General features: G+C 45.3%; 1 protein-coding gene across 3 annotated transcripts in view; it reads right to left on the reverse strand.

Moving 5' to 3' along the window:
* Positions 1 to 1,571: 1,571 nt before the first annotated feature.
* The window catches only part of KCNAB1 (potassium voltage-gated channel subfamily A regulatory beta subunit 1), a 336,005-nt gene continuing 320,874 nt past the window's right edge, over positions 1,572 to 16,702 (reverse strand). For all 3 annotated transcript variants that reach the window (XM_070406935.1, XM_070406933.1, XM_070406934.1), the window contains exons 12-14: positions 15,217 to 15,337; positions 9,196 to 9,284; positions 1,572 to 3,421 (exon numbers count right to left, since the gene is read on the reverse strand). In XM_070406935.1, coding sequence (XP_070263036.1) covers positions 3,332 to 3,421; positions 9,196 to 9,284; positions 15,217 to 15,337 — 300 coding nt within the window. In that variant the 3' untranslated portion in view covers positions 1,572 to 3,331. The remainder of the gene's footprint in view (positions 3,422 to 9,195; positions 9,285 to 15,216; positions 15,338 to 16,702) is intronic.

Consider the following 16,702-nt stretch of genomic DNA (forward strand, 5'->3'; position numbering starts at 1 on the left):
GCACAGGGTTTCTAGTTTTCATTGCCCTTGGCTGAGATTTTAGTATGTGGATGGCTGCTACCCAGGTTACTCTTAGGAATGGTATGTTCTCTCCCAAGGAATTCTTTCCAAAATAGAAAATAAAATGAGAGTGCATGGAAATTTTTCTTAAGGATATAATTATGAAATATATTTCTTTTTTAAAAAAATATATTTTATTGATTTTTTACAGAGAGGAAGGGAGAAGGATAGAGAGTCAGAAACATCGATGAGAGAAACATCGATCAGCTGCCTCCTGCACACTCCCTACTGGGGATGTGCCCGCAACCAAGGTACATGCCCTTGACCGGAATTGAACCTGGGACCTTTCAGTCCGCAGGCCAATGCTCTATCAACTGAGCCAAACTGGTTAGGGCTGAAATATATTTCTTATCTAGTATATTTACTATGGCAGATGACCTGTATATAAAAAAAAAGTTAGCTGTTCCTACAAGCAATAATGTTTATGTTTGTTGTTGGTTTTTAAAATTCATCTTTATTGTTGCAAGTATTACAGATGTCCCCCTTTTTTCCCATTGACCCCCTCTACCCCATATCTGCAACCCCCTCCTGGTCTTCACACTATTGTGTGTCCATGGGTTATGCATGTGTGCATATAAGTTCCCTGGTTAATCTCTTCCCACGCTTCCCTCAGCCCCACCTTCCCTTTTGAGATTTGACAGTCTGTTCCATGCTTCTATGTCTCTGGATCTGTTTTGTTCATCAGTTTATTTTGTTCATTAGATTCCACATATGAGTGAGATCATGTGATACTTTTCTTTCTCTGACAGGCTTATTTCATTTAATTTGCAGGCTCTTTTAAATGAGTTTGAGAAGCTTTAATCTTTAGTGTGGAGTATTTCTAAAACCAAATGAGAAATGATATCTTTAGTAGCTAATCATTTGCTCCATTAATAAGAAAAGTATGAATTGCAGTTCAAATCTTGATCACTGCTATTTCTGTTAGGTATCATTCAGTGTAGCTTACCTGCCAACATCATTTTTTTAAATGAGTCTTACTGCCTGTTTTTTGGAACTGGATATATATACACTAGAGGCCCGGTGCACAAAATTCATGCACAGGGAAGGGGTCCCCTCAGCCCAGCCTGCAACCTCTCCAATCTGGGACATCCCTCTCACAATCCTGAACTGTTGGCTCCTAATCGCTCACCTGCCTGCCTGCCTGGTCGCCCCTAACTGCCCCCCCTGCCAGCCTGGTCACCCCCAACTGCCCCCCCCACCCCTCCCACCCCCGCCGGCCTGGTTGCCCCTAATGGCCTCCCTGCCAGCGTAGTTGCCCCACGCAGCCTGCTCTTCAGTTGTTTGGTCATCCCTCACTAGCCTCTCTGCAGGCCTGGTCACTCCTAACTGCGCCGCGACCCCCGCCCCCCCCCCCCCCCCCCCCCCCCAGCCTGGTCACCCCTCACTAACCCCCCTGCTGGCCTGGTCGTAGGCAGCCATCTTGTGAGGGTGTGAGGGTTAATTTGCATATTACCTCTATTATATAGGATATATATAGCCTTATAGTGAAAGAAAGGTCAGATAAAAACTAATTGTGAGATTAAATGCACAAAATGCTTTTATTACTCTACTCAAATTAAGTTGAATTGCAGTTTGAATTAGACAACTTCAGCTCATTTATACATACAGTAAGTATTCACTGCATTAATTGAATGTACAATGAACAATAAAAAATGATCCATTTCCATCTTTCTGATATTCTGGGGCAAAAACCCAAACTATTTCCTTAATTGAATACAGGTAGTAGTAATCAAAAAGGAAGTTTCTTGGTATTTCACATTAACATTTTGGGATTTAGAACTTAACCATGAAATTACTTGGAAATGATGGCAGAAAATAGCATTTGAAGCTGATAGTATATTTGTCCTGTAAGTCTCAATGATTTCTATATATTGGGACCAGCTGGCCAGAATATTAAATTAGAATTTTGTACATGCTCAGGTGTTCAAATAGTGTTATAGGACCCTTGCCCCCAACACACACCCCAAAAAAGAGGGGGGAAAAATGTCTTCTTTCTTACAGGTACACACAACATATTCTCAAAATTGTTCTCAAGTGGAGTACTCATGAGGGTAGGTAGCCAATAGTGGCAGGGCTAGATAGGCCTTAGCTTCCAGGTATATTAAAGCGAGGCCCCTTTAATTCATGCAGTGAGCTTTCATGCATATAGTTGAGTGCACATTATGTGATTATAGAATCAGGAAATTCTTTAACATTTGTTTTTCATTGGGCAAGTTAATTCACCCAGCATATGCTGATTAGTAACAACATTTTTCACAAAGCCCATGGTTTACTTTCATGTTACTAACTCCTCAAAAACACCAAGCATTATATTGTAAAATCCCAGTGCTAATTAAACAGCAAACATTTGCTTTTGTGGGTATTTTACAGGTTTACTTACAAAAAAGCATGTGTATATTTATTTTTAAAGCTCAAATATTTAAACTTGCAGAAGTTGTGCCTACAAGCAGTCAAAAATATAAAGCAGATTTTCATAAAATGTAGTAAAAAAATGAACACTTCGTTGCAGGTGCATTACATTTCATCCGAAGCTAAGCTTCCATAGTAGTGTAATCCTCACTTGCATACATTTACCACAGTGTCTCTAATTAGAGACTGGTGTTCATCCTTTTACTATCTCTACGTGTAAATGAATAGAACATTATTAGAATTCTAAGACACTTTGGATAAATCGCTACACAGGGTCATTTTTGGGGCCAAGCAACACTGAATATTTAAAAGGTAACGAAAGCAAATACCTAGGAATTATATTTTGTTGAAATGATAAGGGAAACAGCTTGCTAACACTTGGAATGTGAAAATAGGAAAACAAATGTAAAATTGTTTTTGCTTATTTTCCAAAGCAGGACTTCTGAATTAACTAGCCTCTTCTTTCTGACACAATCCACATCGCATCTGTGGATTTTGTTCATTTGAAAAAAAACAGATCTGTCTGTATTGCCTTCTGTAAGTTCTATGCCTGAAGGTAATACACCTTTCCCCGCCATATGCTTTCCATTGCATTAGCATGAGGTGTACAGAGCAATGCAAGAATAGGTGACTCCAGTCCAAGGTAAGAAAATAGAATGGATTTTCTTAGTTGTGAGTTTTCAGATGTGCTCATAATTCAGGTGCACAGTGGTAGCGACAGCAGACACCTCAGAATCCGGGGACACTAGAGGTTGAGCAGCGGCTGCTAAGTGATTTAAAAGACTGGCTAGGAACACCTTTCTGTACCGGCACAGACCGATATTTGAACCATGCAGCTCCTGTGGCTCATGCATTCATTGCCTTATGATCTGTAGTCCTTTTTGCTGTAGGGCTTGTTGCGTAATATGTTATCAATCTCATTTACCACGTGTGATGTCATCTTTGGGAGAACCTGAGAGCATGAGGAGTACAAAGGATGTAGTTAGTACTTGATATTTGTTCTTTCTGCTCACTATTGGGCAAAGTTGTCTAGACTGGAGTACGTTTAAAAACCACCACTGGAAAATACTCCTCACCAGACCCTAAGCTCCTTGAGGTCAGGACCTTGTTTTGTTCACTGCATCTCCAGTGCCTCTAAGAGTGCTTGGCCCATAGTGCTCATAATTATCAGTCGGCTGGATAAATGAAGACATAAGATGTAAATCAAGGCTGATAGAAATGTATAATTCCCACAGAAGTTCTGCCCAGTAGAAATATAATGCGAGCCACATAATGTGATTTTAGGTTTTCTAGTGGCCACATTAATAAAAGTGAAAAGATGTGAAATTAATACCTGACTTTACTCCATTATAGCCAAAACATCATTTCAATATGTAGTCAGTATAGAAAATTCTTAAGACGCTTTGCATATTTTTAAAGTATTATGTTTTTCTGATCTCTAGTACATGTTATACTTACTCTGCATTTGGACTAGTCACCTTGCATACGCCAAAGAACCACATGTGGCTAGAGCAGCCGTGGGCAAACTACGGCCCTCGGGCCGGATCCGGCCCGTTTGAAATGAATAAAACTAAAAAAAAAAAGACCGTACCCTTTTATGTAATGATGTTTACTTTGAATTTATATTAGTTCACACAAACACTCCATCCATGCTTTTGTTCCAGCCCTCCGGTCCAGTTTAAGAACCCATTGTGGCCCTCGAGTCAAAAAGTTTGCCCACCCCTGGGCTAGAGGCTACGGTACTGGGCAGCACAGGTCTAGAGACTAGGAGAGATACTTTACCACTGGTGGTCAGCACCCTGGTGAAGGATGGCCAGGGGTTACCAGGCATCCTGGGTGGATGGCACAGCATGAAAAAGTGAAAAGTCGGAGAAATGGAGTGATACAAGCGTAAAGTGAGCGGTGGAGGTATGGGGATGGTAGGAACAGGAGAAAAAGACATTGGGGTAAAGAAGGCAGAAGGTCTTGCATATAGGTTTTTTTGGGAGGGGGGGAGGGACTTTATTCAGTAGACATTGGGGAACCTCTCAGGACTTTTCAGCTGAGAGTGAACCTAAGAGACACCTAGTGGTAGTTTGAAGGATGAGTTGGAGGAGATTGAAAGGGGACATAGATGTTAGCAATTTATTGTCCTGGGCAGTTAAGAGCCTTAACTGGGACAGGGGCAGTGGAGGAGAAAAGGGGTGTGCATCTGGGGCATTTTAGAGGATGGTGGTGGTTTCCGGACTGCATGACTAGAAACATATGATGTGGATTACTGAGACTGGCTTTCACGGGAGGAGAAGTTTGGAGTAGGATGTATTGAGTTCAGGGTGCCAGTGGGAGACGCATGTGGAAATGATTTGTAGGCAGCGGAAGGGCAGCTGTGGAGCTTGGTTGCTGGTAGCAGGACTGGAGTTGAGGATTTGTGAGTCATCTCCATGGATATGCTAATTAAAGCCCCGGGAAAGGATGACATCATCCAGGGCCAGCATTCATTGTGAGAAGTGGGCCAAGGGCACACATTACACCACAAGACCAGGGACAAAGGCAGACTTTTTCACAGGAATAGCCTGACCCTGTGTGGAGACTGATGAAATACAATTGTGACAACCAGTTCTGAGGTTTCAGCCTCGCCCTTCCTCGGCTGCAAGCCTGTTGGCCAGGGTGACCTTGTCTTCACTCAAGAGCCTCCTCGGAACCCATAGGGTCTGGCCGAAGAGCAGAGCTACTCAGCTTGGGAAACTGGTTCTCCTTAATGTTTTTCTCTCAGAGCTAAAGGAAGAGTTTGATTTCCTACCAGTTCTGGCATCTCAGAGGATCTAAAGCAGTGGTTCTCAACCTTCCTAATGCCTCCATCCTTTAATACAGTTCCTCATGTTGTGGTGACCCCCAACCATAAAATTATTTTCGTTGCTACTTCATAACTGTAATTTTGCTACTGTTATGAATTGTAATGTAAATATCTGATATGCAGGATGTATTTTCATAGTTACAAATTGAACATAATTAAAGCATAGTGATTAATTACAAAAACAATATGTAATTATGTGTTTTTCCGATGGTCTTAGGCGACCCCTGTGAAAGGGTCGTTCGACCCCAAAGGGGTCGCGACCCACAGGTTGAGTGAGAACCGCTGATAACCTAATGTGTTCTTTAAAGTGAGATTGCAACAATGGGACCCAAATCTAGAAGCTGCGTTTGTTGGAAGTTTTGTGCTAAAAATATAGTGGGTTAGCCATGTGAGAAAAAAAAATTCTTCGTTCATTACACCAAAATAAATTTCAGATAGAGATTTAAAACCCCGAAACCATAAAAGTACTTGAATAAAACATGAAAAAATATATATGTTGTGTTGCAAGCTCTAAATGTTCAAGAGGAACCCTACATCCAGAGTTTTATGTGACACTGCCCAGTTTTTAAAAATGTTGACAGCTATTTTAACACATTTCTATCTACAATTAAACAAACATCCCACAGCCTACCAATTTTGCAACCTTGGTGTTATACTGACTGGGATAATTGGTGGGTGAGGGGCGGTCTGGTTAGTGTTGCTGGGCCTGGTGGGGTATCAGGGAATTCCTCCCAGGGTTGGCTCACTGTTGAGTGGGACCTGGGGGATCTGGGCAGGTGGGTGGTGGACACTGGCAGGCAGAGGACCAGTGTTACGTCTGGGGGTCCCAGTGGCTCATGGTGGCTGGAGATTTGGGTTCCGGGGGAGACGAGCCCTGGATGTGAAGGGGCGCTGCTGCGGAACCTGGACTGCTCAGATTAGGTGACTGGCTCAAGGGCTCTAAGGCTGGTGCGGTGGAGGGGGGGAGAGGCAACTCTCCACTTTTTAGGTAGAATTGGGGGGAATGGGGGCCTGTGCAGATGATGGCAGCCGCCTGCAGCTGTGGTTTCTCTAGTCTCCCATCTGTTGAGGCTCTGATTTATATGTGCCCTCTAGTTTATGCACAATTTACACACATCTTATCCCTTGGAGCAGCTGCCTTGCTGGGCCTACTAGAAATTTCCTTGCCCGACAACTGCTTGCACTGCAGCTTTCTGTCCGGCACCCAATCATTCCACTGCTGGGAACCCCCAGCCACCTAGCTTACTTCTCACCCCATGGAGGGGCCCAATCACTGCTCACCTGGGGCAAATTCTCAGCTGCTGGGCTGGCGGGAGTAGTGGGGGGGGGGGGGGGGGAGGGCGGGACGGTGGCCCCGAGCGGGCAGCCTCCCTGCTTGGATAGCCTCCCTTGTCTCGTACCCTTTGAGCGTGGGCGATCCATCTTGCTACCGGCCAGAGCTTTGCTGGGGAGGAGGTGCTTTGGGAAGATGACCGAGTGTTTTCCTCTGAAATGCACCCTCAGCTACCTGGAGTTCTCCCACAGCCCAGGCATGACGTCTCTACCATCCCAGGCATGCTGCTCCCCTGGGTGGCAGTGTTCACAATGTAGTAGCATTACAGGAATCCTCGGGGCCTCTCTCTTCTTGCCAGGCTGTCAGCAAGTCCTGTCTCTATTTCCAAATCCTACAGAATCCATGCACTTTACCTCCATGGCCACCATCCTAGCTGCCCCATCACCTGTCACCTGGACAACTGCCCTCTCTTCATGTTACTTCCCACACAGCAGCAGTGCAGTCTTTAAACATTCAAATAACAGCATGTCCCTCCTCTTAAAACCCTCCAAAGGATCCATTCCATGTAGAACAAAACTCCAGTGTCCTGTGATCTGACCTCTGCCTGACTCGCCACTTCAGTGCACCCGCTGTCCTTTTTGCTCACTGCATGTTGGCCACATGGCCTAGGCTGGCAGTTCCTGGGAAAAGCCACGTTCCTTCCTCCCTCGGGGCCTTTACACTGCTCCTCCCTGTGTCTGGAGGCTCCTCCCATGTGTCTGGAATGTTCCCCCCTGTGTCTGGAATGCTCCTCCCTGTCTGGAATGCTCCTTCCGGGGTTTTCACATGCTGCCTCTTCATCTTCCAGGCTTCAGAACGCAGGAACCCAGAGGCCTTGGCAAGGATAGTAGTTAAAGTAGGTCCACCCACTTCTCAAGTAGTCTCTCTTACAACACCATCCTCACTCACTGGCCCTCCTCACAGTGTGCAATTACACTTTGTTATGTGCCTCTCCCACAGAATGTAAGCTCCCTGAAAGCTGGACAGTATCAGTGCCTGCCTGGCCATGCAGGCTCCCAGAGGTGTGCTGAATGACTAAGGGATAGATTGCCTCGTTCAGGCTCAGCCAGCCCCTGGGCCCCAGAGGACAGGGTCCTGTTCTTCGCTCAGCACTCTGCCCGGCGTGGTGCTCGATACCTATTAGTGGAATTGAAATCACTGGACGGAATTCCGGTTCTCTGTGTACAGACTGTTCTCTATTTCCTCATCGCTGTGGAGCCTTTATCTTTGCCCCGAGCACAAGAGTAAAGAAGAGATGGTGGGATGGCTTTCACAAGAGGGGAGCCTTCCCCATGCAACGATGGAGAACCCTCAGAATCCGGGAGGAGTTTTGGGGCTCAGAGGGTTCTGGGAAGCAGAGGCGGGATGATGACAAGGCTGCACAGCCCCAGGAAAGGTGCCGGTGGGGAAGGAAGTCCACACCTTTATCCCCAGCATATTCTGGGCTTTTCAAAGGGATTTTTTTAAAAACATTTTAAGTTTAATCAGGTTGGTCCCCTCCTCCACCTGTTTCTTTTGGGAGAGGTAACAGGGAGATAAGTGCTTGCTTCAGGGACTGGTGGATGGGGAAGAAACTGATAGTTCTGTTCCCCAGTGAGCAAGAGGAAAAGACACCTGTTTGGCAGGTGGTGGCCATGGCAAGTCATGGGCAGGCTCCTTCCTGGGGCCTCAGCAAGGCTGAGAGGGGAGGACACCGGGATGAGATGTGGCCTTTGGGGGAGGAGAATGGTCCCACCAGCCACTAAGCCCCACCCCTCTCCTCAGAGAGAACACCCAGGAACACCTCTCCCACCCCCTCCTACTGCCCCAGCAGGCTCCCCAGAGTACACCCTCAGGCTCCATCCAGTGCCTCGGGTCTCAGGCAATCCACTGGGGAGGGAGGGGGGATGGGAACCCCTGAATTTGCTGCCAGGGAGGTGTGATCCTGGAAGTCCAGACTAGAATTCTGATCGTGTTTCTTTTGAAAGGTGGTGAACATTCGCTCAACAGGTGTTTCTTGAGGGTTGCTAGGAACCGGAAATCCATGAGAAGCAAGAAAGACGCAGACAGGTCCCTGACCTCAGGAGTTTACAGTCCAGTAGGGAGGACTAGCAATTACACTACATCATCACAAGGGCTGAGATGGGAGCGGGAACACAGGACACTGTGAGGGCTTGGCACACTAGGTTGGCAGTAAATGTGCAGGAAGGACAAATGAGGACATGTCCTGGGGCTATTACATTTCAAGCAGGTTATTAGGCTGCTGTTATGGCCAGACCTGGGAACCCAGGTGTGACATGGCTTGGATCTTGGAATGCCTTGTCTCACAGAAACCAACCATCCTGAGAAATGAGGTCTGAGAACATTGTTAACAGAAGAGGATACTCCTGGATTCATGTCTATAACAATTATCTTACCTCTTGTACCTTTGTCCCCCCACACCCCTCCAATCTAGGAATAAGTAGCCTGTTAGGGACTTCCATGTAACTGGGAAGCTGTGACATGAAGGACAGAGGTGGGGAGAGACGGGACACTGCCTGGGGACATCTTCACCGACACCATGAAATCCCCGGAGTTTGTAGGAAAGGGCTGTGGCACTTGCCTGAATGGCACCGAGGTTCTCAATGAGCTGTTCGGGAGTGGATGACCCCAGGAGCACGGAACTCACACCCTCGTTCCTCAGGCACCATGCTGGGAAGAGAGAACAGGGTCAGGACATCGAAGCCCTTCTGATGACCTTGCACACACCCCTGCAGCCACCATGGCTGCACCAAAACTGACTAACTTGTGGGGAGGATGGACAGTGCTCCTGCTTCAGGATTACCATCCTCAGCAGCACCCCGGCCGTGGAGAGGATTTGGTACATGAGCTTTGCCCTAATGACTGGGGTGCCCAATCCAGCGACTCACCCAGGTACACACTCTTGTTCCTGAAAACTCCTGGCCCTGTTCACTCGCCAACGTCTGGATTCCTCTTTCCACGTTGGCCCACAGCCTCCTGCCTGTCCATCTGTTCAGGCTCTCTATTCCCTCTGTGATGGAGTCCTTGTAGACTCTGAGTGTCTGGTTCCACCTACTGTCAACCCTCTCTGCAACCTTTCCTCCTAACACGGTGTTCATCCTGTGTTCATTTTCTCACCAATCCCCAATCCCTCGCTCCTCTCCTTCCTCTGTGCCTCTGGCTACCTTGACCCTTAAACCTTCTCAACCCCTGTCTGTTGCTCTCAGCAGATGACCTGGCCTCTGGCTTTATGGAAAAAATTAACCCCATCAGGTAGGATATTCCTTAATTCCCCACTCTCCCCTGGACACAGTACACGTCTGCATCCTCCAGTTCAGAGGATGCCATGTGCTGTTCTTACTAACTCTGAAGCCAAACTCTGCCCTGGATCCGGCTCTTTTTGCCTTTTCTTGGACTTGATTCATTCTCATTCTTCCATTCTTCTCTCTCTCTCTCTCTCTCTCTGTCTCTCTGTCTCTGTCTCTCTCTCTCCTCCTGAATTTCTTATTTCATACTATCATCTTTTTTCTCAGCAAAATGTGCTCAAATTTCTCCCATTCTAAAATAAGCTTCCTCCAACCCCTCATACCCGCCTAGCTACTGCCTCATCCTTCTCCCCTTAAATTTCTGAAAGACAATATTTAAAAAATATATTTTTTTTATCAATTTCAGAGAGGAAGGGAGAGGGAGAGAGAGAGAAACATCAGTGATGAGAGAGATTCATTGATCGGCTGCCTGCTGCATGCCCCACACTGGGGATTGAGCCCACAACCCAGGCATGTGCCCTGACCAGGAATTGAACTATGACCTCCCAGTTCATAGATCAACGCTCAACCACTGAGCCATGCCAGCTGTGCTGAAAGGGCATTTTAAAATCCCTGATCCCCCTTCCTTGTCTCTGGTCTCCTTCTTGCCATGTCAGAAGCCAAGGTCCCCAGGAGCCTCCGTGTGGTTACAGTAGACTTCTGAGTTTGTAGCTGCCTGAACTAGATGATTGTATAGGCCGGTGGCCGGCAAACTGCGGCTCGCGAACCACATACGGCTCTTTGGCCCCTTGAGTGTGGCTCTTCCACAAAATACCACGTGCGGGCGCGCATGTACAGTGCGATTGAAACTCCGTGGCCCATGCGCAGAAGTTGGTATTTGTGGAAGAGCCACACTCAAGGGACCAAAGAGCCGCATGTGGCTCAAGAGCCGCAGTTTGCCGACCACTGGTATAGGCCCACAGATGCAGTGTCTGCTGGATGTCCCTGCTAGGTGTCCCACAGGCACTGCAAACTGCTTGCCACTTGCCAAGTCCATCTCTCCTGTGTTCCCAATTTCATTGGGTGGCATCATCAGCAACTTAGCTCCCAATCTAGGAACCTGGGACTTATACTTAGGGACTATCCTTTTCTGATCTCACATTCCCCTTTAATTACCAAGTCTAGTTGCTATTTAAATATTTCTCTAATCCATTAATTGCCAAGTCTAGTTGCTATTTAAATAATTCTCTAATCCAATGGTTCTCAAAGTTCAACATGCAGCAGAACCACCTAGAGCTTGTGAAACACCAATTATTGGGTGTTTCTAACTCAGAAGGTCTGGGTGGCGTGAGAATCTGCATTTTTCTTTTTCTTTCTTTTTTTGAGAATCTGCATTTCTGACAAGCTCCCATGCAATGCTGATGCTATTGATCCAGGGACCATATTATCTTTATTTTAAACTTTATTGGGGTGATTTCTACACTCCAAAAATTTTACCTATTTTGTGCACAATTAAACAATTTTTAGTAAATGGATCAAGTGTGCAACCATCACCATTTTAGGTCCAGTTTTAGAACATTTCCATGACCCCAATAAGCTCCATCATGCCCATTTACAAAATTAATCCCATTCCTACGGCCAACCCTAGGAAACCACTAATCTACTTTGCACCCTACAGAGTTATTGTTCCTGAACATTTCATCTAAACAGAATTATGCAATATGGGCTTGCGTCTAATTCTCTCGCTGAGCAGGTTTGGGAGGGTCATCCGTGTCACAGCATGCACTCAGTGTATCCTTTCTTTTTCTCGCGGAACAGCTTCGCATTGTGTGGCTGCAGGGACCACAGCGGAGAATCGTTGCTCTGGTCCAGCTGTCTGCTGTCCTCAGGCCCTCACCGTCTTCTGCTCCTCCTGCTTGGATTGCCCCCTGTCTCCCACCTCCCCCGACCCCCATTCCCATCCCTTCCCCCACTCATCTGGCACAGTTTCTCCAGATACAGATCTGACCATGTCACTTGCCTGGCTAAACATTCTTCTACATGTGCCTGACGTGATCCTTGTCCTACTCATTTCTCACCTGGCAAACCTTGCTCTCTAGCCCAGCTCTCCAGCTCATGTCCCCTCATTCCCTGCCTTGAACTTTGTGCTTCAGGAGCACAGAGCTGTTTGTAAATCCTCTCCACCCCCTTGTCTCCAACTGTTCCTTGGCCTGGAATGTCCCTTTGACTCCTCCCTTCCTTTGCCTCACGAATATCTACTCATCATTTGAGATTCCCCACGGGAACTACCTTCTCTCAGAGTCCTTCCCTGAGTCCAAGGTTGGGTTGGGAGCCTCTACGTTACTTAAACCCCTGGGCCCTTCCCAGTTATTTTACAACACTGTATTACAGTGAGCTGTTTGTCTTCTGACTTCCCATCAGGCCGTGAAATGTGTTTTATTTGTGGTTGGATGCTCAGCATTCAGCCCAGGACCTTCACATAGTAGGTGCTTCGTAAATGTTTGTTGAATAAACAGACATGAATGATTGATGGATGGAAGAAGGTCCAAGCACCTCTTCTGCCCCTTTTGCTCAAGGCCTGCTGTCAACTAATACTCTTAAGCTGTTACCGTGCTCAGGCCTTTTAAGGCAATCGCTAAATCTTACCACATGGACAAAATAATGTTCTATAAAGACAACAAGCCAAGTGATTCAGGGCTTTCTTTTTTTTTTTTTTGGCAGTGTTATTTCCTGCTTTGCACTTATAACTCTTTTTGGAAGGTCTGAGGGCAAAGTAGGGCCCAGGGAAAAATCATTGCACATAAACTACTTGGTGTCAGCAACAGCCAACTCTCCACTCTGAGGAGCAGGGTGCAGGAGAGCCCACTGGGCAGAACTGCCTAGCCGCAGAGGTAACACATGCAGATGATGCCAACGATTAGCATCTAAGCAAATGTGCCCGACCAGGCAATCCTCCTGCCTCTTTACCGGCCGGGTGTGAGTGCAGCTCTTGTGCAGGCAAATGACAGGGTTGTGCCCACAGTTGGGTTCAAGCAGTTTGTTTCCTGCTCGAGGATTTCCCCTCCCTACACCCTTCTAGCAGATGAAAGGTAATATGCCTGAAAATAATTCCTCTCTTGGTTTGAGAGTTCTGTGGTTAAAAACAAAACTACTGCTTATAAAGAATGGAAAAAAAAGGACAGGCAAGATAGATATCGGGGGCACAGAGACTCTCCAGAGGATGTTTGGTGTGCATCTAACATCCAGTGAAAGTCTAAGTCTTATAAAGATCTCTTTAAAAAGACAATGTTCCATCTCTTTCAGAGCTAAATTTAATACTCATTTTCACGTTATTACTACCTAAAAACCATATTTATGATTGTTTCAAGAATGGGTGTTTCTCTTTGTGCCTGTTACTCTGCCCATATGCCACGGCTGAGGGTAGACAGAGTTTCAGGTCCAGGGTGTCTAATTCTTTGCAAAAGAAATTATCATCATCATTACTACTTCTACAAAGAGCACTTGCTTTTTGCTTTGCATATGTAATTATCCTTTACTCAAGTAGTTTGTAAGATATGTATTTTATACCCATTTTACAGATGAGAAAATTGATAGGTTAAATAATTGCTGATGGTCAATTAGCTAATACTTTTTACTATGTCCATTAAAGCTGCTGGGGTGCTAACTAATCCCATGAAATATATTCTTTGTTTTGTTGTTGTCGTTTGAAAAGATTAAAGCAACAGTCTTACATATACTTAGGTAAATGGTATTCCTTTCCCCCTCCCCCATGCCAGAACACCTTCCATTTTCATCTTTCTATGAATGTTAACTGCAACTGCCATTTTCCTGCCTTCCAACCTCAGAAGGGTCAACCTTCTAACAAACATTCTATCACATTCTTTTATTTGCCTAGAATTTATCTTGAGCTTTTTATCTCATTAGGTCATTGTATCTGATTTGTCCCAATTCCTGCTAGTTCTTAATCCTTCGGATTTTTTTCTAGATTATACACCTATTTTATTCTTTCCCCACAGTGTTAGATAGGACATGGGTCTCAAAGGTCTGGGCCGTTCTTACTAAACGTTACTCTTGCAGACCAGTTGTAAAGGGGATGAGTTTGACAGGACCCCAACCCAGTAAGTGTAGCCAACTGCAATCAACATGATTGACCAAATGGTGCATATCTAGGATAAGCAATGGTTAAGCCTTCCTTCCAGGAGACAGAGCTTTGGATACGAATCCTGTCTCCTTTACTGGCTGCAAGTAAATAAAACTATCTTGTGACAACCATGTCTCATTCTTGAAGAGGGTACCACAAGTGGTGAACCCTTTGAATTTGGTAATAACAGCTACCACATGAATTCTTTTATCTTCAGTTTCTTCATTTGTAAAAGTGGAGATAATAGCAAATACTCCATTAACGCCTGTGAGATAGGGCTTGTAATAGCATGTACTTCATTGGATTGTTTCGACCATTAAGGGGACAAGATAGCGGCAGCAAGTGCTTATCACAGAGCCTGGCAAATATCCCCAGCAAGGGAGCTGGCAGTCTAAATGCTTTTCTGTCCAACACCCAGCCACATGGGCCTGTGGAACACATGAGATGCGGTTAGCCTGAGTTGAGATGTCCTGTAGGTGCAAAATACATTTTGGATTTTTGAAGACTTAGTATGAAAAATGTGTAAAAGATCTCAATAACTTTTATATTTATTACATGTTAACATGGTCATATGTTGTCTATATTGGGTTAAAGAAAATATTTTCGTATAATTAATTTGCTTGTTTCCATTTTCCTTTTAGAACATGGCCACTAGAACATTGAACATTTAAGTGTGTGGTTCACATTGAAATTCTATTGGACATGGCTGGTGGGTGTGGTTTTCAGTTGTTACCAGTGACCATGACCTTTCACCCTCTTCACAGTTTAGAAGAGCGGTTTTCCTGGACCCTCAGAAGGTTCACGGGGAAGCTGCTGCCCTAGGGTGGGCCTTCCCTGTGGCAGTGGCCTTGGGCTCTGTGGCAGCCCTTTCCCAGCCTCTCACCCGCCTCACCTAAGCTTTGACAGGGATTGCAAAGTGAGCCGAAGAAATGGATGTCCCTGCACAGCTCAGAGGGCTCTCACCCCCGACACTGAGGATGTATACGTTTTCACTCACCTGTTCTCATTTGAACTGGGTTATAAGGGAGAGGAAAAGGAAGGAAGAACAGTTTTTTAGCATGTTGGAAATTCTGGGGTACTCTGAAAGCCTCATTTTAGATAATGTTAACCAGGAATTTATGCTCCTGGCATCAGTCTGCCCTACAATAGATATTTTATCACAATAGGGATGTGGATCAAGCAGAGAAAACAATATTTTCTGGGCTCTGGCAGGGCCCCCTCCCAGTAATTGTCTTACCGACAGCGAGCTGAGGGAGAGTGCAGCCCAGACGCTCAGCAATCGGAGAGAGGTCTTTTAACTTGTTCTGCTGTTTTCTCCCTTCTTCACTCACAATTCTTTCCTTCAACCACTGGTAGCACTAGGAATAAAAAGAACATTTAAAAGGTAATGTCCGGCCAGGGTTTGATGTCAAAGATGGCCAATGCAATGAAATATAAGAACCTCATCGTGAATTCCTGCATCTCCTTCACTCTGAACTTTATGTTTTGTGGTGACAGGATGCTTATGAGTTCTTGCAAAGAAAGGTTCTTCATGGTCTCACTCCTTATTTATTGGTTTAAAACATATTACTTAAAAAAAAATATGTTTTCATGGCTTTTAGAGAGAGAGAGGAAGGGAGTAGATAGAGAGATAGAAGCATCAATGAGAGAGAAACATCCATTGGCTGCCTCCTGTGCATCCTCTACTGGGAATTGAGCTGAAACCTGGGCATGTGTCCAACAGGGAATCAACTGGGGACCTCTTGGTTCATGGGTCAACGATCAACCACTGAGCCAGACAGGCTGGCCAAAACAGATTACCTTTGACTAAGTCACCACTGAAATCCATCAACATGCACAAAAGTTGCTAAAATCCTGACCTAATCAATGACATTCAATTTGCTAAGTGGGAGAAATGATGTTTCTTATTGAGGTAGCCCCATTTTAGAATGCAGCAAAAGGGGAAAAAAAAGCATTTACATTTCACCAATGTCTATTATGCTTCCTTTTTGTCAAGAAAGCTGGGCGCCAAGCTTTCTGCTCAAAGAAAGCCATTAGCTTACATTCTTGTTATAACTATCTTTCTTCCTCTTGCCTTCTATTTATTCCCAGTTTTGTGTTCATATAATGGGGCTCTATTGTTCGCTTGCTCACTCCTTCCCAGAAGTAGACATGGTATAACTGACAGGAACTAAGCACATTTAGAAAATAGTCAAGTGGATAAATACTTCCCAGATGTGTAGTACCTTTTCTGTAATGAAATTTAAACAGGTAAGGAAACTCATAATGGGAAACTGTCCCGTAAAACCTATGAGATGTGACTGACTCTGATCTGTAGATTATAAAGGGAGCCTCATTTCCTATATAAGGAGAAAAATCCTTCAGAACGTCTCAATGGCCTACTTCCCAGAGGGTTCTGCTTACTGTGACATAGGGAACAATAGACTCTCCCGTGCAAAGCGGCTACATTGTAACACCCAAAGGGAAAGAATATCTCTAAGAGTCTGTTAGTCTGTTTTAGTGAAAATAATAAAAACCATCCCACTGTGTGGCCATGTGGACTTTCTCCATCGCGTGTTATTTGTGACACAGTTGCCACCGCAGACCTTTGCCTTCCCAAAGGCAGCAGCAGAAAGCTCTGCAATTGTCACCGACACTCCACCCACATGATTTCCATGGGCAGCTGGCGTTTGTTTTTTAAGTACTTTGTTTCATCCTTCTGAGACAGTATTTCCAAAGAAAAG

This window comes from Myotis yumanensis, unplaced genomic scaffold (assembly GCF_028538775.1).
Source record: "Myotis yumanensis isolate MYYU_CA2020_CCGP unplaced genomic scaffold, mMyoYum1.0.hap1 SCAF_2, whole genome shotgun sequence".
Taxonomy (NCBI): Eukaryota; Metazoa; Chordata; class Mammalia; order Chiroptera; family Vespertilionidae; genus Myotis; species Myotis yumanensis.